General features: G+C 36.0%; 1 protein-coding gene across 1 annotated transcript in view; it reads left to right on the top strand.

Annotated features, from left to right (window-relative positions):
• Window positions 1–24,268, top strand: part of THSD7B (thrombospondin type 1 domain containing 7B) — a 545,795-nt gene that overhangs the window by 324,663 nt on the left and 196,864 nt on the right. The window contains exons 9-12 of the mRNA XM_087950095.1: window positions 6,843–7,077; window positions 15,752–15,867; window positions 21,683–21,815; window positions 23,663–23,766. Of these exons, the coding sequence (XP_087806221.1) occupies window positions 6,843–7,077; window positions 15,752–15,867; window positions 21,683–21,815; window positions 23,663–23,766 (588 nt within the window). The remainder of the gene's footprint in view (window positions 1–6,842; window positions 7,078–15,751; window positions 15,868–21,682; window positions 21,816–23,662; window positions 23,767–24,268) is intronic.

The raw sequence follows: 24,268 nt of genomic DNA, 5'->3' as shown, positions 1-24,268 counted from the left end.
TACATATATTAAATCATCATATTTGTAAGGTCCTTCGGAGCAGATTTTAAAAGCCTGAATGAATGCGCAAGTGGAATAATTTGTACTGAATATGTTGAATATCATTTTTTAAAGAAAGTAACTAAAATTAATGAAAATATCATACATTTCTTGTTCAGTGAATCAATGTATGCATAGCAATAGGCAAGAATAAATGGTTAATTTAATCATGATATTAATTTAGGGTCATTGTCTGTATTGACTCTTAGCATCCATATATGATCTGTCTTCAGCTTGACCTTTAGGTCTCTCAATGCTTCACTCACTGCTGTCATAATTAAGTCTATCCATCTTACTGCTAATCATCCTCTTCTCTTTACTTCAACTTTTTTGGCAGTATGAATTCTTCAAAGAAGTTGGGTCAGGACATAATGTGCATAAAGTGCAATAGTTTGGGCTTGATTATTTGTATCATAAGTGAAAATTATAGATTGCTCTATGATCCATTTGTTTATTTCCTTGACTATCCATCATCTCAGGCACTGTATAATGTTAAGCAGAGGCAATTTTCATGTGTAGTTACTATCTGTACTTCAAAGACAATTTAACCTGTAAAGGTGGTATAGGAGATGTCAGAGTTTATTTATTTATTTATTTATTTATTTATTTATTTATTTATTTATTTATTTTATTTGCCAATTGTTTACAAGATAATAAGTATAAGTGTATACATAGTTGTGAATACATGAAATGGGTACATATAAGAAAAATAAAAGAATAAGAGAAACAATAGGACAGGGACGGTAGGCACGTTGGTGCGCTTATGCACGCCCCCTACAGACCTCTTAGGAAAGGGTGAGGTCAATAGTAGACAGTCTAAGGTTAAAGTTTTTGGGGTTTGGGGAAGAAACTACAGAGTCGGGTAGAGTATTCCAGACATTGACCACTCTATTGCTGAAGTCGTATTTCCTGCAATCAAGTTTGGTGCGGTTTACTTTGAGTTTGTATCTATTGTGTGCTCTTGTGTTGTTATGGTTGAAGCTGAAGTATTCACTGACAGGTAGGACATTGCAATGTATGATTTTATATACCATGCTTAAGTCAGACCGAAGACGGCGTAATTCAAGATTTTCTAGTTCTAGAATTTCAAGTCTGGTGGCATAAGGTATTCTACAACGAGTAGAGGAGTGGAGAACTCTTCTTGTGAAATATTTCTGGAATGTAGTTGCAGTGGGCTCTAGCACTTAGATCATTAGAGGTGAGTTAGATGTCTCTTAAACAATTGTAAATACAGTAACTACATAATTTTTCATATAATAATAAAACAGCAATAATCACATAATTCCTGTAGAATGAAGGTTCATCAGCTGTATAGAAATCTTTCAATAGATAAAGGAAGCTATACACCACAGATCACCTCATCTATATATAAAAGGTAGAATGAAGTGACTTGGGTTAGCATGTTTAAGTCCCCTTTTCCATGGAAGTGCATAGACTATCCCAAACTTGGATTCATTGCCCCAAGCTGCTTATTACATGCCAATTATCATGGCTTCAGTTATCATGGATTTACAATGAAGCCTCCATCTCATAGGCCGTCTGCTGCAGAGGTAGTGGTTGCCCTGGAAAAATTGAAGGAGACTTCAACTCCAGATCAATCCATCCAGTGTGAAACAGTTTTAAGGTGAAGCAATTGGGTGTGTGTGTGTGTGTGTGTGTGCTGGTTATAGTTGGCCTAGTATGAGACTGTCCCCTTTGGCCAGTCCTTGGGTCGGTGCTTTTTCCAGTTTCCACAGAAACATATTTGATTTTTCCTTTCAAAAGGAGCCAGTCAACTGGTCAGCCAAAAGGGAGAAATGCTGAAATTGACTAGACCATCCCTGACTTAATACACATTTAACTCTCCTTTTGTCTTTTATGTGGCTGTGAATTCCCTTTCCAGGTGCTGTTCCTTTGGGGGAAGCTCTGAATCAGCCCATAAGAGGTAGACCATAAGAAGTAGACCAGATAAAGAAACAGACACCAAGTGTGCCTAAAACTACTTTTATTAACTTTGATGATTGTTAAAGAATCTTGTAAGTTTAAATGTCCTTCTCCTCTTCTCTCTACACATTAATTTGGGTAGGTGGTATCTGAGATACTTCTTAGCCCTTCCCCTTCATCTGGCCTTTTTCTCCTAGTTGCCTTATAATGGATCTTCCCTGTCTCCATCAAGGTCATCCTTTCACTCTTTACACTTTAACTGCTCACTTCTTCTCGTGAAATATTCTTTGAAGTCATTTGTTCTATCCTAGAATGCAGAGCATTAGACTCTTCTCACTAGAGAAGAGCTTAATGCTGGGAAAGATTGAGAGCAATAGAAAAAGGGGACGACAGTAAAAGAGGTGGCTGGATGGAGTCACTAAAGCAGTAGGCGTGAGCTTAAGTGGACTCCAGAAGATGGTAGAGGACAGGAAGGCCTGGAGGAACTTTTTCCATAGGGTCACAATGGGTCGGATACAACTTCACAACTAACAACAAGAATGTAACCTGCCTCCACCCTGGCCTCAACCTAGAGCTGTCCAGCAGCACTTCTCCAGCAGCTGCCCCTTAACTGCAGAAATTCAAATGTCCAGTAAATGAGAAAAAAACTCTGTTTTCTCCATCAAGTAGTCAGTTGGGGAGATAGTAAGTAAATATATGTGAGAGATAAATTAAAACAACAACAAACATATAGCTTTCTCACACACCCAAGTCCTTTTTTGGAATTCCTAATCCATAAACACTTATTCAGCAACTGCATCTGGTTTTCTCATCTCCAGGTGACCACTACCTGGATGAGTGATGATCTCCTTCCTTCTGTCTAGTAGTTTTCAATTGATAGGCTGACATTCCTTTAGAAAAGGGAGGGAGGGAAGGGAGGGATTGAATGCTCTGACTTTACAGAGTGAGAGGGGTTCAGATACCACTCTAGCACATACCTGGAGATTGGCACCTTTAAAATAAAGGGGGGGAAATGCCAATTGTTGACTTTCCAGTGCCACATGAAGGACCTGTACAAACTACAACATAGCATGGTCCTGTTCCAGTGGTGTTTTAAGGGCAAGATGTGGAGCACTGTAATTTACACCATGGTGATTCCCTCCCAGCTCTAGGAAGACAGAAGAGCATGGCAAATCATCCCCGGAGATGACCCTTGGATGTACACGGTAATGTTCCTTCCCTGAAATGGAAGAGGTGTGTTTGGGTTATGTTGACCTCCACTCTGGATTAAGAAATACATGCACCTTCTCTTGTTTTGCTATTGTGATCCTTCAGATTCACCTATGTGAGTTTTAAGCATCAGCTTTCCTTAGCCCAAACCAATTTTTAGACACAACCTGCATCTTCATTTAGTTTGTCATATTTCCCTGCATAAAAGGGAAATATTTTTTTTTAAAAAAAGAAATATTTTCATATTTTCCTGAAGTGTAATGATAACGATGATGGTTTCATTTCTGAGCTTTATTTTCCCTTCAGTCTTATTTTATAGCTATTTTTACAGCAATAAATTATGATTCAATTATTTGATTATTATCTGGAGTAGAATATTTCTGTTTAAGAATAGTTTCACTTTATAGCAATCAGCGGCCCACAATCTTGGTTTAGACAGTATGTTACATCAAATGTTTTAATAGATATTGCACTACAGCCTTAGGAAGTGATGTGCTTCTGCAATTTCCTCCTTATCTTTTTTTTAAAAAAATGTTTGATGTTTTGGAAAGAGAATTATCAACTGTGGAAGGCAATATCAATCAATAACCTCTACTGCTATCAAAATTGTCTCTGGTTGGCTCCATTTTTTTTTTATTAAAAGCACTCTATACTTCCCTTAGGCATAAAGGTGCAGCAAAGAATGCTATGAATATTCAATAACGACAAAAGCTTGTAGACTCCTAACTATGCTCTAAAACTGTTTTTGTTAAACTGGCTAACTTGAATGAGACCCAGGAAGGACTAAGGGCAGGGAAGGCCAGAAGCCTCAAAACACTGGACTAAAAAATGGACATGCACTTGTCCTTCACATCTGGTCCCAACTCCATTCTATTCCTCTGCCACTGCTTGCACGTAAGTAGCATTTGCAAGCAATCAATGCAGAAGATGACTGGCTACTCTTTCCTTACCCCTACCTGATTTTGTTTTTCCCTACGTACACACACACACACACACACACACACACACACACACACACACCTTTACCTCTCTTCCCAAATCCCCACAAACATTTCCCCTGGTGCCCATGTTTTCTAAACGGTAGCTGGGAGAGTTAAAAGCAGAAAGAACTAGAAATCCCCCCAGGAATTTCTAACCTGTGTAGCAGCACAGACAGATTGTGAGTCCATCCGTCTCTCTTTGCTTTTCATGGGCGGACATACTTGCCTGTCCCCCAAGAGGTCTATTTAACCATCAAGAAGGCATCCTGTGCAAATATACTTAAGAATGAAGTCCCACTGAGTTGCAACTGAATTGCCATCCAGGGAGAAGGAACAATTTACAGACCTTTTGACTGATTTCACATGACAAGCAATATTTCCTTGGGTAGAATTGTGAATTTCCAGATAGAGATTTAAAACAAAGTCCTGAAATTGCCAGATAGGCATTTGCCATGTACAACAGCAGATCAAACATGAGATTGTCTGTCAGATGATTGAAGTTCAACTGAAAGTAGAACATGAGAATCACTCTAATCATTCCAGTAAATCCATCAAGGAATAGCTGTGGGGAAAAAAATGAAAGGACATACAAGGTTCTAGAATGGCCAAATCAAACTTCATTTTCAAATCTTATTGAGATGCTATGGGGTGATTTGAAATGGCTACACATGCAAAATTTCCCAAACATTACAGGGCTGGAAAAAAATCTGTATGGAACAATGGGGAAAATGTTCTCAGTTGATGTCAGAGACAGATACAAAAAATGCCTGTTTGAGGTTATTTCTGCCAAAGGAGTCAATACCAGATATTTGATTCAAGGGTACATTTATTTTTTTTGCACAGAAGGAAATGGCATATCTGTTAACTTTTTGTTGAATAAATAATTGCCAATTTTCATATTTTTGTTCAATGTTTGTTCACCTGTTTATATGCTGTATGAATGAAGATAAAATATTGAAATGTATCAGGCATGAAAGACCAGGACCACACATGAAGTTCCAATTAAACTGATTTATTATTGCATGCCTATGCACAGGAATCTATCCTTTGCATAGGAATCTATCCACTATTTTGACACTAGATAAATAGCAATAGCACTTAGACTTATATTCACAGTGCTTTATAGCCCTCTCTAAGCGATTTACAGAGTCATCCTATTGCCCCCAACAATCTGGGTCCTCATTTACCCACCTCAGAAGGATGGAAGGCTGAGTCAACTTTGAGCCTGGTGAGATTCAAACTGCCAAATTGCAGACAGCTGGCAGGCAGCAGAAGTAGCGTGCAGTTCTGCACTCTAACCACTGCACCACCATGGCTCATAAAGATTAATAGAGTTTAAGAGGGGTTGGATTTAGTCCATTATGGCTACATAGTGATTCTAGGCTGATTCCTGTTTGATTTCATCCCTAGGATGGAACCTGTCACTTCTACAAAATGTACAAACATTAAAAAAAAAAAAAGATAACATGGGATGTACTAACTTTTTCACATGACTGTAGGCTAAAGAGAGAAAATATCTTACTTGCAAGTATTTTATTTATTTATTTGTTTGTTTTATTTATTTATTATTTTATTTTATTCATTTATTTGTTAAAAGCTTACAATACAACAGAAACAAGAACAAACATAAGTTTAAATACAAGAAATAGGAACTAATAATAGGGGACAATAGGACAGGGACGATAGGCACAATTGTGCGCTTATGCATGCAATAAAAAAAGTAGTATCAATTGTTCTAAAAACTGAGTTTTTATCCAAGGAAAAGGAGCATAGCCCATTCGTTGGATGTTGATTTGTTGGTGAAAACCTTAACCTTCCAAATAATTGTAAAATTCAAGTTCAAATTTGTGTACTTTGAAAATATTAATTTTACATTTACAATAGGCAGATTGCTTTTCGTTTTGTGCCAGTTCTCTATTACAGGTTGTCCTCAACGTATGACCACAATTGAGCCAAAAATTTCTTTTACTAAGTGAGATAGTTGTTAAGTGAATTTTGCCTCATTTTACACCCTTTCTTGCCACAGTTGCGGTTATTTAAGTTAGTACATGGTTGTTAAGTGAATGTGGCTTCCCCATTGACTTTGCTTGTCAGAAGAAGGGAAGGATCACATGACCCCAGGACACTGCAACCTTCATAAACATGAGTCAGTTGCCAAGTGTCTGAACTTTGATCATGGGGATGCTGCAACGGTTGTATGAAAAACGGTCATAAATCTTTTTTTTTAATGCCATTGTAGCTTTCAACAGCCACTAAATGAACTGTTGTAAGTCGAGGACTACCCATACTAGTGTTTTCTCTCTTGATCAAGGTTTCCAGTATTTTTTTCCCTTAAACCTAACAAGACCTAGAGCAGGGGCATCAAACTTGCATCGTCATGGTGGCATCATGTGATGTATCGGGACTTTCCCCCCACCTTTGCTAAACTGGGCGTGGGTGTGGCCAGCACATGACGCATCCGGCCTGCGGGCTGCAAGTTTGACAGCCCTGACCTAGATCCTTAAAAACTTTGAAAACACCTGTTTTACAATATGTATAACACATTTAAAGATTCCTCTTTTTGTTTGATTGATTGCTAAAACACACTACTCGGTTTTGGAACTTTGTTTACTGCAGGCAGGGTGTCTTCTTGAACAGTGGCATTATTTTTGAAACCATTGCTACAGTTTATACTGTTCTTATCACTCACAGGTGGAAAGCATTGTCCTCCTCCTTCATCACTCCAGGAGTATCGACTGTGTAATGAGCATTCTTGCAATCAGCTATACTGGGGAACCTCTGCATGGAGTCTCTGTTCAGAAAATGCCCTGCTAACAACTGTGAATACTACTATCAATTGGAACAACAAGGCAACCTGTGGAGTTGGAGTACAGACTAGGAGGGTGTTTTGTTTGAAAAATAACTCTGGCCAGGTCCCAGCTAAAAGGTATTCAGTACGGCTATAATATTTGGTTTATTCTCCTCTGAACACTCTCATACTTTTAGTTCTGTACAAATTGGAGAAGGCCATTATAGAATTGTGCACTTAGCAAGATGGTGGACATGCCACCCTCATTACCACATAACTCCTCTCATTCTTTCTCTGGTGAATTCATGCTTCCCTTTTTAAGAGATGACCAGAGCTGCATCGAAGTGGTCAAATAGGCAGTCAAATAGACAGAATGGTCTCCCCCATGCAAAGCATAAAACGGATAGACCTGTAAATTTGTAAGATGCAAAGTATGTTTTTCTCCCAGATTAGGTGGAAAAATAGGCCTTAACTGTACTGAAATTCAGGCAGGGACATAAATGTGGGGAAACCCATCTGGCACAGCTACCACTTGCAGGAGCTATGAGTTTTGGAGGAGCCCCACATTGTGCATAATTTCTGAGCTGAGATATAAAACCCTATTCAGAGACAAAGATAATACTCCCCTGGAATTATTTGGCCCAGAAATGCAAAGTCTGTTCCTCTTCATATGGACTTAATTTCTCGTGTTATGATTTCTGCTCACCTCCAACCTCAAGTTTCACCCTGAGAGAAACTCCCATGGGCAAAATTTCCAGGTGCACGAGGCCAAATTTTACTGAGGAAAATTTGGAAAACGCTTTCAAAACTGATTCTCTTTCCTTTAAGGTAAATTTATTAGGACTATGTAGATCTTGAAAAATATTTTGCCAGAAGTATTTTAGATCTTAGGTGAATAAAGGGCCCTCTCTGCTATTTTCTGGAACAGCCCACAAAAGATATTGTCACATTAACTTTAATGAGGAAGATTCCTTAAAGCGTCTCTCTCTCTTTTTCTCTTCAGGATCACAAACAAGCTTGTAAAAAAAACCAGCCTATTTTAAGGAATAATAGAAAGGTGCTGTGTTCACAGGAGGTCTGAAATACTTTTTTCAAATCATATTTCCATTGGTCATAGCCCCTACACTCCAGCCTCAGATTTTAAAAAAAAGATGCTAAATAACCACTACTCCATTAGGTTTGATTGAAATTATCCTATGAAAAACAAATGTGATTCTAAAGAAGATATTTAGCCTCTCAACTGACCTAATCTGCTTGGCTTTAGTAGCTGGGAGAAATAAGAAATTTTTTCCAAATCAAGACATAGCTAATTACTTTTGTGCTCTGTTAATGAGTCTAGAGAATTACAAACTAGTTTTAATTCTTACTGCATCTTTTTCTCTCTCTCCTGAAAATGAGCAGGCTGTGTTGACTCCTGTACAGTTAATTAAAATGCTTTAAGATAATGAGACTAATTGATAAGAAAAAAACCCCTCCTGTTCCTTCAGAAGAAGAAAAAGCTTCATCAGCTTTTGGTTTTGTTCTCTATTCCATCATACATTGTTTAACACATAATTGGGTCTTTACTCTTACACAGAAGTCTAATGACATAGATGTATTGCTGAGGCAAAAGTTGTAGAGTATTGTGATCGGCTTGGAATATTAGAAGAAGATGTGATCAGAAACAATAGTGAAAGAACATCTTCCTCTAACATAATATGAATTTAATGCACATAGCCACAGAGATTTCTAAAATTGATACTTCTGATTTTTCAGTAGAAAAAAAATGATTTAATTTGGTCGCTTCAGGGCTCATTTAGCAATACGTGTCAGAGTGAATGTGAAGATATGAAGAAAGCTTGCGCTAACAACTCTCGCCAGCCGTGGCTTCTTAGTGAACATAATCCAGTTGATTATATTTTTCTCATTGATTTTTGGAATCTAATTTTTATTTATCTACAGTACATTTTATCGATTTTTTATCTATCCATGGTGCGTTGCGCCATGATACCAGAGAGGAGTACATTACATGAGCAAGCCACCCATACTTTGAACAAGGAAAATCATTACCCATGTGCAAAAATGTAATTTAAATGGCAGAAAAATTAACATTCTTTAGGGTTTTTTTCCTGCCAACTAAAATATGGTTAGCTATAAGATGCCGGTGTCCTGTCTTCTTTTCTAAGCTTTATGTTCTATATCTCATGTAACTCATTTAGTTTAAGTTGCTAGAAGTGGGTGGGATTTGCCACCCAGTTTCTGAATATGAATTTGTGAATTTCATCACATTAGCAAAGAGAAAAAATAGTATGTGGCTAGACCTGCTTATTATATTGTATTTGTCTACTTATGAAAATTTAAACATTTGGAGTTGCTTTAAGAGCTGCTGTAGAGATGATTAAGCATAGGATAACTTCAAGGAGATCTATGTATCTACATAAATATTCAATTTACCTTAGAGTGCAATTTATGAAATGAGGATTGTTCCTTCTTTTTATTTGAAGGAAATGGGAGGCTAAATACATTTTCCATTTTACAGATTTCCAAGTAGATAAAAAAAAAGAATAATAAATTTGAAAGAGATTAAAAAACCAACACTAATAAAACGGCATTGTATATAGAGAATTCATGGGAGAACAAAACTTATTAAACTTATTAAAACAATGCAAACTTATTAAAACAATGCATTTCACAGTGTGCTTTGATTAACTTAACAAAAGCTTGACATTATTAAATTTGCACACAATTATAGCCATATGATTTATGTTTGGTTCCTACCAAATTTTTGACTGATTGAAACAAAATATACTCCATTGTATTCTGGTTCCTACCATAAAGACTGCCAGAGATTAATATCTTAGTTATTTGGATGGTTTTATTTTATTTCTGCTATTTATCTATTGTTCCACCCAAGCAGACATGAGACAGCAACAAATACTAAAACTGAAACAATTCCATCAGCGTTGTTAAAATCAGTGCCAGTGCTGATGGGTACATATCAATTGATTTCTAAAGACTCACAAATGGCCAAGTTTTCGTAAGTTTTTGTAAAGTCTTGAGAGTAGGAGCCATCCTCACATTGGAGACAATCTGTTTTAAGGAAGCAGAGCTGTCTCAGTGAACTCTGCCACCGTGGCACTTCCCCACACATCACCTAATAAGAAGGGGACATCTCCTGGTTGTCAGGATTGGCTAGGCATGGCTATCTGGCAAAGTTCCCTTCGTGGATTTAGTGGATTTAACATCTCATTTCTGTGACTACCTGGTGAAGCCCCAGGCTGCTATATTTTGTACCAGCTGATACCTCTGCATGTTCTTCAAGGGTGACCCCAGGTAAATTGAAATGCAGTGATCCAACTAAGAGGCGATAAGGGGATGAATGGCCATCCCTGATGCACTTAACAGAGTCCCCATCCAACCTTTCTCCTATGCATCCATTAAGTGGTTCTACTAATTCAAGTTCCACCATAATACAATGCATCCAACTCCAACTCTTAGCAAGAACAGTGACCCATATAGAAAGGCACTGTAGCTTATGATACTGAATGCCACAAAAGGGTCCAGAAAGATATCTGGAGGAATGGTGATGGTCCCTCCTGGTCCAACCACCAATCTTCCATGGGAGCATGGGTGTTCCTTTCTGCTTTTTTTTTTTTCTTACTTGCTTCGGCTTGTCTCCTCTTTTTGACAATTTCCACCACCTGTTCTGACATCTTGGGTTTGTTTTTTCTTTCTTTTCACAGTCATCCTTAAATCTTCTTTAATACATTCCTCAAGTTTCTCTAGTTCCCTATCAGTGAGTTTCAGGATTTCAAAATTATTTTTCATGTTCTCTTTAAAATTGATGGGTATATGCTTAATACCAAATTGTGGAAGCACTTCATTGTTCTGCTTAACCTTGATGTGGAATTTGCACATGGGCAGTTCATGATCTATGTTCCATAGTCATCCCCTGCTTTTTCATCCATCTTTGCTTTTATAACTGAGCTTCTCCACTTTGTATCAGTAGTAGATAGTCAACTTGATGTCTGCATGATCTATCTGATGACGTCCATAAATATAGGCATTGTTGTATTTTTGAGGTTTTATTTATGAAGATTATCTTCCTTATAGTTATGAAGAAATATTTGGATTGTAGAAATTGGTAAGTCATCTAGGTCAGTGGACTGCAAGAAAATTTTGGTGGTCCACAGAGAAATGTCACCCCCAAAGCACCCCCTAAAGCAATTAATCCAGACTGCATGGTAACACAAGGCTGCGCCACCCACATGGCCTGCGGGAACACAAGGCTTGCATTGCTTGCATTGAGGACAACACGAGGTAGTGAGGGGAGGGGGAAAAGGGTGGAGGGGGGAACCTGCCCCACGTGCCTGGCCTGGCCACCAGGCTGCTTCTTTCTGCTTCTCTCTTCTCTTTTTTGGCTGCATGCAAGGAAAGCAGCAAAAGTCTTTCTTTCTCTCCCCCAAACTCTACCAGAAATGAGTCTTTGGGACCCTGCAAGGCATCCTGCTCCAAGATGCTGCACAAAGACTCATTTCTGGGGGAGTTTGGGGGAGAGAAAGAAAGGCTTCTGCTGCTTTTGCTGCTTTCCTTGCATGAAGCCATCTCTCTCTCCCCCCAAGAATGGAGCTGGAGACGGTATCCTGCGATCCCAAATAAAGAATGATTGGTCGGTAGGAAAACGGGGTGGGGAATTTTCCTGCAGACTTTTTGGGGGGATTTTTCCCAGGGTCTCTGGTCCGCGGGGTTTAAAATTATGAGTTTGGTGGTCCCTGAGGTCCAAAAGGTTGGTGACCCCTGATCTAGGTCACCAAGCTGGCTTTGTACCTAAAGCAGGACAAGAACTCGTGGCCTTCCCAGTTTCTAGGCTGATGCCTAAATCATTACACCAAATTAGATTTTGAGGAGCCCATTATACAGCACTATATTATCACTATACTATCAGTTACTTTATCTTATCTGTCAGTGTGGTTATCTATATAAAATACAGGAGTGGTTTACTACTGCCTTCTGTGTAATCTGAAATGATGCCCTTGTCATTTTCATTAAAATGGCCATCCATCTCTACCATCTTTTAATATTTTTGCTGCCCAGTACAGGTCCCTGCCTACTTTACAGGGCAGATGAGATGAATTTCATGCCTTGGTGAATCCACAAGAAGAGTACACTTCATTCATCCCTCTGAGAAATATCCACCTACCCTGATGAGACATTTTTGCAAGCTCTCTCAAATCAATGCTAGATAGCACAGGGAGGGAAAGATCAGTGATAATTATCTCTTCTCACTCTTTCTTCACAGAAATATTTACAAAATACTTAAGGTTTTAAAAAAGAAACTCAAAATGAAACTTCCAGTTTGAGCTTCTTTGGTGACAGACCGAAATCTGTGATCGTGCGCAGTTTCGATCTGTGCTCACCACTGGAGCGCCCCGAGCTGGCTCGTTTTGGGGCCAAGCCACCCCGTAGAGGTGGTGAAGAGGGGGGAGACTGCCAGCAGGGTCGAGGAGAATCGCATCTCTCCTCCCCAGCTGGCCTTGCTCCCTTTCCCGAAGGCGGTTGCAGCGGTGGTCAGAAATGGCCACCTCAAAGAATAATTCGACTGGAAAAGAATGTGCAGGAGAAAGATAAGAAGAGAAAGTTTTGGCTGACCAGGTTGAACTGGAAAAACAATACAAGGTACCCTGGAATTTGAATTATGAAGAACAACATTGTTCCCAAAGAAGACTTTGAAGAAGCGAATGAGAGAGGGAAGGGAAAGGATTTGGGTTTTTTTTCTTTTCTTCCCTATATTGACAACTAAGAGATTTAAGCAAGAAACCAGCAAAAATCCACTTTGAGATTAACAGGTATTTAAGCTGAAAATAAAATGTCAAAGGGATAATAAAGATTTCTAGATTCTCAAAAAATTTTAAAAGAAGGAAAAAAAACAAAAGGGCAGGATCTGGAAAAATGGAGGAGACCACCTGGAAGTGAAAGGAATTAATAGTGAAACTTTAACAAGATTCCTAAAAGATATATTTTAACTGAAATTTTGTAACAAGATAAGAGAACCCCAGGAAGAGAAAGTGGAAAAAAGAAGCAAGAAGAAACAGCTTTGGATTATTTGGATTACTTGGTGATTTTTGGATTTTCGGCTATTGGATTTAAAGGACTAAAATTAATCGGGTGGTTGTTTAAAAGTTTTTAAAATGGTATCACTCTTGGAAGAATTGAGAATGGAACTTAAAAAAACAGAAAGAAGATGCATAAGAAGGAAGAGGTTCTTTTGGCTTTGTATTTCAATTTTTAGAAATGGAGATCCTGAACTATGAGAAACAAGAAGAAATGCCTGTAGAACAAGACCAAGTATTTTTATGTGGGGAAAAGAAAGGAAAGTGGGGAAAGAGAGTGAAAAATTTAAGATCTGAAAAAAAACAACTCAAAAAAAGAATAGTTTGAAAAGCAATTACAACATTAGGAAGAAACAAGGGAGGATTACAGAAGAGAGAATCAGAATTAGAGAAGGGGTCAAAAGGGGAAGGGAGAAGGAGAGGGGGAAGAAGGAAAGGAAAAGAAATTATAAAGGACAGAAACAGGACATAGAGGAACAGGGAAAACGTACAAGATACAGAGATAATGGGTGAAAACTTAATTGAAAGGGGGATTCTGCAAGGGTACATAAGATAGTATTATTATATTAGAAATAGAAATGAACTTTGAAAATATGAAACAAGTGTGATTAAAATGATAGATAAAATACTCATTGTAATGTAGTGGAATGTTTAATAAATAAATGAAATAAAGAGAATGAGAGAATGAAATTAGGAAAGGAGGGGAACATTTTAATTATTATAAATGTGTTATAAAAATTTAAGTGAAGAGGAATATGAAAGAAACATGAAAAATTATGGAAATATTATAAGTGTTCCTAGGAGTATGATATCCTATTGAAAAGAAATGTTAAAGATGTCAAAGATTAAAACTAACATTAATGATAGAGCTGAATTGGAATAAAATAAGTATTTTATTTATTATTGTTATATATATTTTCTCTTTAAGAACTTAGTGCATGTTTTAAGAATGTACCAAGCAGAATTTGACTGGAAGTTATGTGTTATATTGAATGTTATAATTGTAAAGGCATAAATTGAAGTTTAAATGAGAGCTGAATGGATAAAAATTAAAAGATACAAAGGTGTCATACTCCAATTAGTAGCTACAGGGAAAAATTTTGTTTAATGAAAAAAGAAAATGTGAAATTGAAACAGGACAGACAAAAGCATAAATATGATGACTAGAAAGGTATTGAAACTTAGAAAAAGATATATATAATTGAATTTAGAAAGGAATGAGATAATTAAAAGTAAGATTGAGAAAACTAAGGGAAGGGAAAATTATTGAGAAAATGTTAAAATGGTAATAAGATATGGAATAGAACACAAAGATGAATATGAAATTGAATTTGTGTCTGTATGGAGAAGTGATAACCCGGGACCATGCTATTCTCAAAAAAAAGAAAAGAAATTTTACTTGTATTATGTTTTGTGAAAACCCAAATAATTATAATTATAATTATATATATATATATATATATATATATATATATATATATATATATATATATATATATATATATATATATATATATATTTTTCTTAAGTTTTAGGTACTTACATGTATGGTGTTCGGCTTGGTTCGGTATTTTCCCACGTCATTGTATATATATATATATATGTGTGTGTGTGTGTGTGTGTGTGTATATATATATATATATTTGTTTTCTGAGGTATATATATATATATATATATATATATATATATATATATATATATATATATATATATATATATATGTTTTCTTAAGTTTTCGTGGTATTACATGATGGTGTCTTGTCATTGAGTTCTTTGTGTTCAGCAGATCTCATCTGCCATCATCAGGCTTCTGTATACAGAAGCCTGATGATGGCAGATGAGATTCTGCTGAAACGTTGCTACAACTTTAAAAGAACTACAATGACGTGGAAAATACCCAACCAAGCAACACCTATATATATATATATATATATATATATATATATATATATATATATATATATATATATATATATATATATATATATATATATTTATTTTCTGAGGTTATATATATATAAAATATATATATATTTCTTTTATATATATATAAAAGAAACTCAAAATCCAGCCTGCTAAATTCAGTTTCACTAGGGAATGCCAGAAAAATAATTCAATATGCCTTGCAAAACAAAACACACACACACAAAAAAAAACCTGAAGAGATCTCTTTTCTGTCTAACTACCTGCACATAGCAATACTGCATTCAGAGCTGTGGTGCAGTGGTTAGAATGCAGTACTGCAGGCTATTTCTGCTGACTGTCAATTACCAGCGGTTTGGCAGGTCGAATCTCACTAGGCTCAAGGTTGACTTCCATCCTTCCAAGGTGGGTTCAATGAGGACCCAGATTGTTGGGGGCAATAGGTTGACTGTAAAACTGCTTAGAGAGGGCTGTAAAGCACTGTGAAGCGGTATATAAGTCTAAGTGCTATTGCTATTCAGTGTTTTCTCATTGATGGCAAGTAGGTGGGTACTTTTTATTTCATAGCGGCAGTTACTATAATTTATATTTCTGTGTGTAATTGTACAGTTCCTGTTTTGAAATAAATTAGGTATACGTGCAGTCTTCCTACAGTAAGTGTGACTTGTTCTTAGATGAGTGTAGGGATTCTGTTTTGCTAAAGTAATGTTGGGGTTTAGAGGACTGTTGTGCAGTTACCCAGAATTGCATTCAATCCAGGGGCACCTAACTAACCACATGTTATACAATTGTATTGCCAGGTGTCCAGAATCCATTAAGCCAGAAACCATCCGCTCATGCTTGCTCCCGTGTAAGAAAGATTGTGTAGTGACCCCCTTCAGTGAATGGACACGCTGCCCTACCATCTGTCAACATGGTAAGCTGGTCTAGAAGAGTCAGAATCAATCCTCCAGTTGTTCAATCCTACCCTAACCAATACTTAGTAAAGTTTTGGATTAGAAATAAATTTTGAAATGAAATAAAATATATTATATAGAATGTTTTAGAATAAGTCATCTCAGGTAGCTGATGACCCTTTTAAATACATGATATACTCTTCAGGACATGAGACCATATGAAAGAAGGCAATGAAATTAACATTAAAAACATGGCATAGCTAAGGATATGCTTGGCAATAAGCTAATAAATGATAGGTTCAGTTCTATTGACTTGAATTCAAGTCAGTAGAACTGAAGTGTACTGTATGTACCTAGTACAGATGTGATGGTAGAAGATAATGGGATATTCTATGGCAAATTGTAAGAGTTGTCAATGCAACATCAAGCAAAGATAAAGAACTTCTAAAAGATTATTAGAATCCCAGAGTTGGACAAATTGAAGCTTCCAGAACTACTTTACAGGAAGGTTTGATTTAGGTAAATGCTTCATAGAAATAGGAGACATACCAAGACACTTCCAGATTAAATTGTGGTACAAACTATTCATTGTTTGTTATCAAACACTTGGTTAAATTTACAAATTTAAAGAAAGCAGGAATGCCAGCAAAACTTGATCTTGAGTCGTTATATCAGATCTATTTAAAGTACAGAATGTGAGATGCTATGCAAAGAAATAATGGGCACCATAAAACCATTATAACAAAATAAATCCCAAAGTTTCAAAGATGAAGGGATCATAGTGGCTTTTTTTAAACTTGAAAGGATAAGGAGAGACTTGGTAATTGGGCCAGGACCTACAATTGAGTTCACGCTTCCAGTTCATACAAGAAAGGACTAGGAAAGATACTTCAAGAATGTAAAAAAGAATTTTTTAAAAAAGAATAAAATAGCAATAAAATAAATGGTTTAAGAATCCATAGGAAAATAATTCTACATGAGGTAGAAATACTCAGTAGTAAACAATAGAAGCGAATGAGGTGAAAGAAAGATGAAAAGATTATGCTGACACAATTTAGAAGTGGAAGTGTATAGTTCTCTACAAAAACATTTTTAGAAAAAGGGATTATATGCAATTCCATTAGAAGGTGAGATATAAAAGCCCAGCTATCAATAGGAAAGTAAACGTGCAATTAAAATAACTGTACTGTTTGAAACTGCAACAGAAGAGGCAATTCATGTGTTAACAATTCTAAGTCACTAAATATAGAATAGGTTTGAAGTAGATATTATACCATAATATGTATATTTGAGAGAATACACAGATTACCGAATCATCACAGCAACTCTCATGCAAGCAAACTTTCACTTAAGATCTTAACGAAAATGAGAGAGATGCCAAATGCACAGTTATTTAAAAAGGGAGCGAGATATGCAGTCCAATTGTTGACATAAGATAGGTAGTGGAGAGAGCAAAAGAAGGTTTATTTTTTGCTTCATGTGGCATTAAGGCTTTTGATTGTGTAGATCGTGGTTTTTCCAATATGGCAACTTTAAGACATTTTAAAATTGCCAAGTTTGAAAAATACTGTTGGAGATAATGTCTGACACAGAACATATTAAATCAAAAGGTGTGTCAGAGCACATAACTATTCCTCTGATGAATCTTTTCCTTGAATAAGAAGCTACTGTTGGAACTAAATTTGGAGAAGCAGAATAAGGAAGGGGATGAGACAAGGGTATATATTGTCACTGTATCTGCTTAATTTATGCAATGAATATATCACAAAAACCGGCAGGATTTAAATAGATGACAGCTGAAATCAAAACTGGAGATGACAGTGCTTTGTTAAAAGAAAATAAAGAAGATGAAGAAGAGCTTATTCTAAAAATAAAAATGGAATGTGAACAATGAAGGTTAGTTTTCCAAATTTGGAAAGCAGAGGTAATCTTAACCCGAAGGCTCAGTGAACTTTGATGGTTGATAGTAAAGAAGTGACAGTTGATAGAAAGTTTTATATTTTTAGCTTCAAAAGATGGAGAATGAGCTGGAAAAAAATTAAACCAGAAATTAATCCTGGTGATATAGAACATGATTAACTTTAAAAACATCGTAAAAGATAAATATGTATTTATGAGTAGTTCAGAGTAGTTAAAGCTACAGTTTTTCCAGTGGTAGTGTATGAGTATGAAACCAGAACATTTAGAAAGAGTGAGAAAAATTAGATATGAATCTGGAGATGATTATTATCATGGACTGGAAAGAAAATCAGTTAATGGATACCAAATTAAACAAACATAGCTTTTCCACTTTGTGATTATTGGTCAGCAGAAGCTCACATTTTTGGGCCATGTAATATCAGTGAATGCTGAACTAGGACAAAATTTTTATCCTTGGCAAGATTGCTTGAAGAAGAAAAAGAAGGCAACAGGGTAGATGAACAGGATCAAGGAGGTTACAGAATTCTCTTTGGAAGAGCCACAGGGTATTATTAGAGAGAGGCAAAGGTAACAAGCACTTGTCCATGGAGTCTACAAATAGTCAAGTTATCTACTTGCATTTCAATGAAAAATCCCTTCTTAGTAAAGGCTTTCAAATATACAGTAAGTAAAGCCTTCAGAGAGGAGCTTTTCACCCTGCCGGGATAGAGATCTCTTTGCCCTCCCTCCAATCCACAGTTTGAGCTGTTCAGGCAGCTCAGATGCTGCTATTTCAGAAAAATTGTAAGTTACCTGCATTCACATCTAGTTTTGTCACAAACTGATTGCTGTGAAAAGCAGCTGTTTTTACGATTATTTCTCTACTGCCTGATGTTTTCCCCATTGGCTCCAATCTTACATACTTACAGCTGATGTAAAGTCCAATCTTCAAGTTAAACTCGATTCCTGGTGACTTCATGGACACATATTCAGTACCAACCTGCACTTTATACTATTCCCCTCCTCATCCCAGTTCTTTCTAATCTACTGTGAGTTTACCTTTGCAGTAGGCAAAGCACACATATTTCTGTTCATGCATCTTGACTTAATATTTGGAGAGGAATTGTCACTTCTGTTTGACTAAACCTTCACTAAACATAATTAAAGTTAGAGAACTTGATTCCTGGTGATTAGAAGGATATATCTATTTATTTAGGGTGAAGAGAAATATGGAAGTGGTTTCCCATTGCCTTATTGTATTTTTTTTTAACTTCTCAGCAAAGGAATCCCTGGAGGTTCTCATTCAGATACAAACCAAACCCAACCCAACCATACTTAGCTTTTAAGTCCAGTGTTCCACTTAATAATGTGACAAAATGTAACTTATCACCCTCAGCTGGATGTTTGAGTTAATTGTGCTGAACCATAATAGCTATTGGTATGAAAGATTGAATAGATTCTAAAGATGAACTATATATTCTGACTTAGATAGTTGACTTAGCTCTATCTGAATCTATAAATTCAGATTCTACATAGAAAGCTGAGGGTTTTCATTGGTATTTAGATGTACCCCAAAATTCGTTGTCGGAGAGAATGTCAGAGTAATGTTGTAAGAATAAGCGCAAGCTGTGGCTAAGTATTCTTCTCTTCCCACATGTATCTCAGACAAGATTTAACAACAAGACTATCTTTGGAAATAGCACATGGCAAAGTTCATAACTTAGAAAAGGTTTGATCTTGAACTCAATATTATACTACCTCTCTTTACTTACTCCAAACAATAAAACATATTCCCTCTCTGAGAAAGGACTTCTCAGCATTTTTTTTCCATATCTGGTACAATATAGGTTTTTTTTTAGGCTGATATAAAGCTTTTTGCAATATTTTTGCTTTGTTTGACTGAGCTTCTGTTTATTCTCATCTTTGCTCTCATTCATTTTACTCACTTTTTACGAATAAAAAATGAACTATTGCTTGTGAATGGCGATGGCACTATATTTTAAGAAAAAAAATCATAGTCCATTTAAAACAAAGCAAATAATATGGTAATTAATTGTTGGTTTTTTATATGTTATTAGATAAAGAAAATGAATTCAGACATACATTTATTCTGCTTATTAAGAAATGTTGTAGCATTAAAAGCCTCTCCAACATCATATTTAATTTCATTGAAATAGTTATCATTTAATATGGTTCTAAATTCAAACTAAGTGGTAAAGAATTATGTTATACACTGGATTTAATTTTAATTTGCTATTTTGTGAGTTCTTTAATTTATGCTGCACAATTAAAAACATAGCACAACTGGAAATTTAGAAAACCACTCAATGGCAAATGCATCTAAATTAAACAGAAAAGATTATTTAACAAATACATAAACCGCTGAGTGGCTAAGCTGCAAACATAATCACAATCAAGTTTTAATTTGCCAGTGATAAAACAGAGTATCTGCAAAAATAATGGCAGCTTAAGAAAACAACATTGACAGTCACATCAGATGTTGGCAGCAGTCTGTTAGATAAAATATGAAGAACTGAACTGGGCAATTGGTGTCTAGCTTGCCCTGCAGTTAAATGTCAGCAAAATGACTGTTTTCTACTGAAGACTTATCATGCTCTGTTGAGTGCTTAAGGTATTAACAGATATTGGAAGACAAAAATTAAAAAGAGAAATTTAAAATGAAATACAGAAAGTTCTTTAGTTCTTTTCTGTCTTGTATACTCACTTTGCTTAGAAATTTAAAAAATCTGAATGTATTTAAAGTTATTCTAAGCAAAGTACTTTTGCCACTGACATGCAGAGCGGTTTAATGTAATAGGGTCTTTTTTGTGAAATTTACAGGAAATATTCAAAGAGCTAGAGTAAAACTGAAGAACAAAGTGGTATTGTTTAACTAAACCTTAATATCCAGAGTTAATTTCTGTGAATTGCATTAGCCAAGAAAATCTGTCATAAGTGGATTGCTGGTGCTTTTTTAAAAAACCACTCCAGAGCTAAAGATGACCCAAATATAGAAAATGGATCTTTCTTTATTTTCTTTGAATACCTATTCCATGGAGACAAGGCACTTCTATACTGTAAGAAGTCAAAAGGAGAAAAATAATGATCCCAGACCCCACACATTCTTTCTTTCTGTTTCTTCTGCTGTAATATTTTTTACCCACTGGATGCTTCTTTCAAAAAATTTCATGTTGAGCCACGTCTGTGCAAATACTTACTCTGAACCTGAAAATAGTCATTGATGCATTATTTTTATGAATGGTTATGAGACTAGGAAGGGCAGGGTTGGCTGTAGAGGGGCTCTTTCATAATCAGCTATTTTTCTGGTCCTGATCCATTGGAGCAAAGAATTGTCAAGGTTTCAGGAAATAAAAATTACATAATATCCTTTATTAAAAGCAAAACAGGTAATCCTCGACCTACAGCCATTTGTTTAGTGACCATTGGAAGTTAAAACAGCACTGAAAAAAGTGACTTAAGATAGTTTTTCACACTTATTGTTTTCACACCTATTGCAGCATCCCCGTGGTCACATGATCAAAATTTGGACGCTTAGCAACTGGCATGTACTTATGACAGTTGCGCTGCCCCAGGATCATGTGATCACCTTTTGCAACTTCCCCAGCCAGCTTCTGACAAGCAGTCATTGGGGAAATCAGATTCATTTAACAACCACGTTACTCACTTAACAACTGCAGTGGTTCACTTAATGACTGTGGCAAAAAAAGGTGGTAAAATGGGGCAAAACTCACTTAATAACTGTTTTGCTTAGCAATGGAAAGGTTGAACTCAATTGTGGTCGTAAATCGAGGACTACCTATATAACTAAAGTCTGAAGTAAGTGAGATACTTCAGAAATAGAAGTGAATATCAGTGATGTACAAAATCGGCTATCCTTGATAGAAAACCATTTTTATACGCTTGAAAATACCTCAGGGAATACCACTGCAAAAAAACAGTCCCGCTACAGGATCATCGTTCAAGATGCACTTAATGGAGGAACAGAATGCCCGGACACTTTATTTGAAGAGAGAGAGTGTGAAGGTGTTTCACTTTGTCCCACCTACAGGTAAAGTAAGAAAATATCTCTAAACATACGATTCGTCAGAATGGCATTCCTCAGATCACCAGTGAGGCACTTGCTTCTGCACAGATTTAGAAAAAAAACTAATCCCCGTTTTTCATAGCAACCCTTTTACTTTCAGGCCTTGGTCTGAATGAAGTGGCTTCCTTAAAGCAGTGGCATCCTTTTCTTAGGCTTGTGCTTTAAAAATCACAAGAGAGCCAAAGCTTTTCTTCCAAATTGTTTTCGAAATGTGTTCAGCCCTATTGATTGCCCTCTTTGGACGATGCATTATTTTGATTGACAGTATAATAATATAGCTGTGTATATAGCAGTGTACTATGGTATACAGTAATATACCTAAGTATATAATAATGTGCTATTATTTATAAATGTACAACAAGGTTCAGGGCTTCAGAGAAGAGTTGATCTGATCTTGGATTAAATCCAAATTACCCTTTCAGCATGGATCCCTGGCTGAAATGAGATGCAGAAAGATCCTGAGTCCCATCTAATCCTATATATCTCTCTATCTCTATCTCTATCTCTATCTCTATCTCTATCTCTATCTCTATCTCTATCTCTATCTCTATCTCTATCTCTATCTATATCTCTATCTATCTATCTATCTATCTATCTATCTATCTATCTATCTATCATTCTAACTTTAGAACTTTATTTGGAGCACAAGGTTGAATTGTGAGGTCCTTGGTGCTCTTTGAGCTTAGTTATTTTCTTCCATACGTTTTATTCACCAACAATGTAACCTCATCAGTGTAGTAACACTTCATTAATCAGCAAGGTGACATTATCATTGCTACTGTACTGATGGTGTTACCTAGCTGGGTAATAAAATGTCTGGAAGAAAAAAAAAACTAAGCTCAGAGTGCAGCAAAAAGCTCACAATTGTAACTGTTTTTATTTCATAAGTGAATGGGACAGCCTCTACATAATTCAACCTTTGGAGGATATGATCCTTATATTTACATTTGAGAAGGATACAAAAGAGAATATATGAGTCAAGGCTTTATATAGCTTCTTATACCATACATTTATTAAAATGCAATGTTTTATATATGGAAGTACTTATTCTGTTATCATTTACTTATGGAAATGAAACTAATGAGTAGATTAAACAGTTTCAGTAACAACATGAAGATTCTATTTTGGAAACCAAAATGCCCAAAAACACACCTTGAAATAAGGTCCACTCACATACTATACAAGTCTCCAGGGTTCGTTTGTATTATTGTATTTGAGTCCAATTTTGTACATAAATATTACTACTTGCATTGGTTTATTTTGATATTTAACACTTAACTTTAAATTTTAAGAAACACTATTAAAAATGTTAAAGTATTGAAGTGTTAAAGATCCAACTATGGGTATTGTTGAACTTTTGTCTAGAATGAATTATTTTTGATATAAACATTAACATAAAAATTAGTTTGTAACCTAACCTAACTCCATTATATGTGCTCCAACATCATGTCTCCTGAATCCAGATATTATCAGGTCCTCAAAGAAGTAGACTTTGGCATTTTTAAAAAAATATTTTATTTAAAGTGGATGAGTTTATTTAGTAATTCTATTCTAAATAATTAGGAAGAATCGCTGAAACAAGTAGCAGACTGACATAGGTCCTGTTACTCTCAAGCATCATGGCACCAGCCATTGGTATAATAATAAAGCATGACATATCAGGTGACACATTAGGGCCAGCAATATCCCTAACTGAGTAAGCTAAGTTGTTATTGGTGCAGCCCCTAATTAAATTCTGTGGGGGGAAGATCAGAACCAACAAAACAAACTAAATCTGATGCATCATAACTGTTCTTCTGTTTCCATTTCAGTTGGAAGATCCACAAATGGGGTCAATGCTTATTGGTGCCTGATTCAGTAAGACAAGGTGTATTAGGAATCAATGAAGCATGTGGGCCCGGTTTGCAATCAAGAGGTAAGAGTTCATAAATAAATTTTGTTACTCTTTATTAGCTATTTTCTCATGGTACCTAACACTTTGCTAGATGCGAATGGTATTTTACAAGATCATTTCAGACTAGCTAAAAGTCATCTGCCTCCTCCGGTCACCTATGAACAAAACAATGACAGCAATGAAGGATTACATTAAGTATTTATTGTAATTAAAACACTCTGAATGTGGCTTATTGTGATTAATAACTCATATATTTCTCATGATAAATCTTGGCCTCAATTATGGTTACACAATTGATTTGGCAAGAGAGATGTGGGATATAGCTGAGGGATGCTGAGAGCCTTTCAGGACAGACCAGACTAGGAAATCAAAGTCATGAATGTAATGTTAATTTTATTATAATGTTACAGTAACAGAATCTTGCAAGTCTGAATGTGCTTTACCCATCCCTTCCTTTATCATCCTGAGAACCATGGGGATTCTGTCTGAGTCCTTTATTCATACTACATTTCTGCCCCAGACT

The sequence above is a fragment of the Notechis scutatus genome, chromosome 1 (assembly GCF_049901735.1).
Source record: "Notechis scutatus isolate UNSWTSFEM ecotype Mainland chromosome 1, rNotScu1.2, whole genome shotgun sequence".
NCBI classification, from domain to species: domain Eukaryota; kingdom Metazoa; phylum Chordata; class Lepidosauria; order Squamata; family Elapidae; genus Notechis; species Notechis scutatus.
This window is presented reverse-complemented; position numbering and strand designations above follow the sequence as displayed.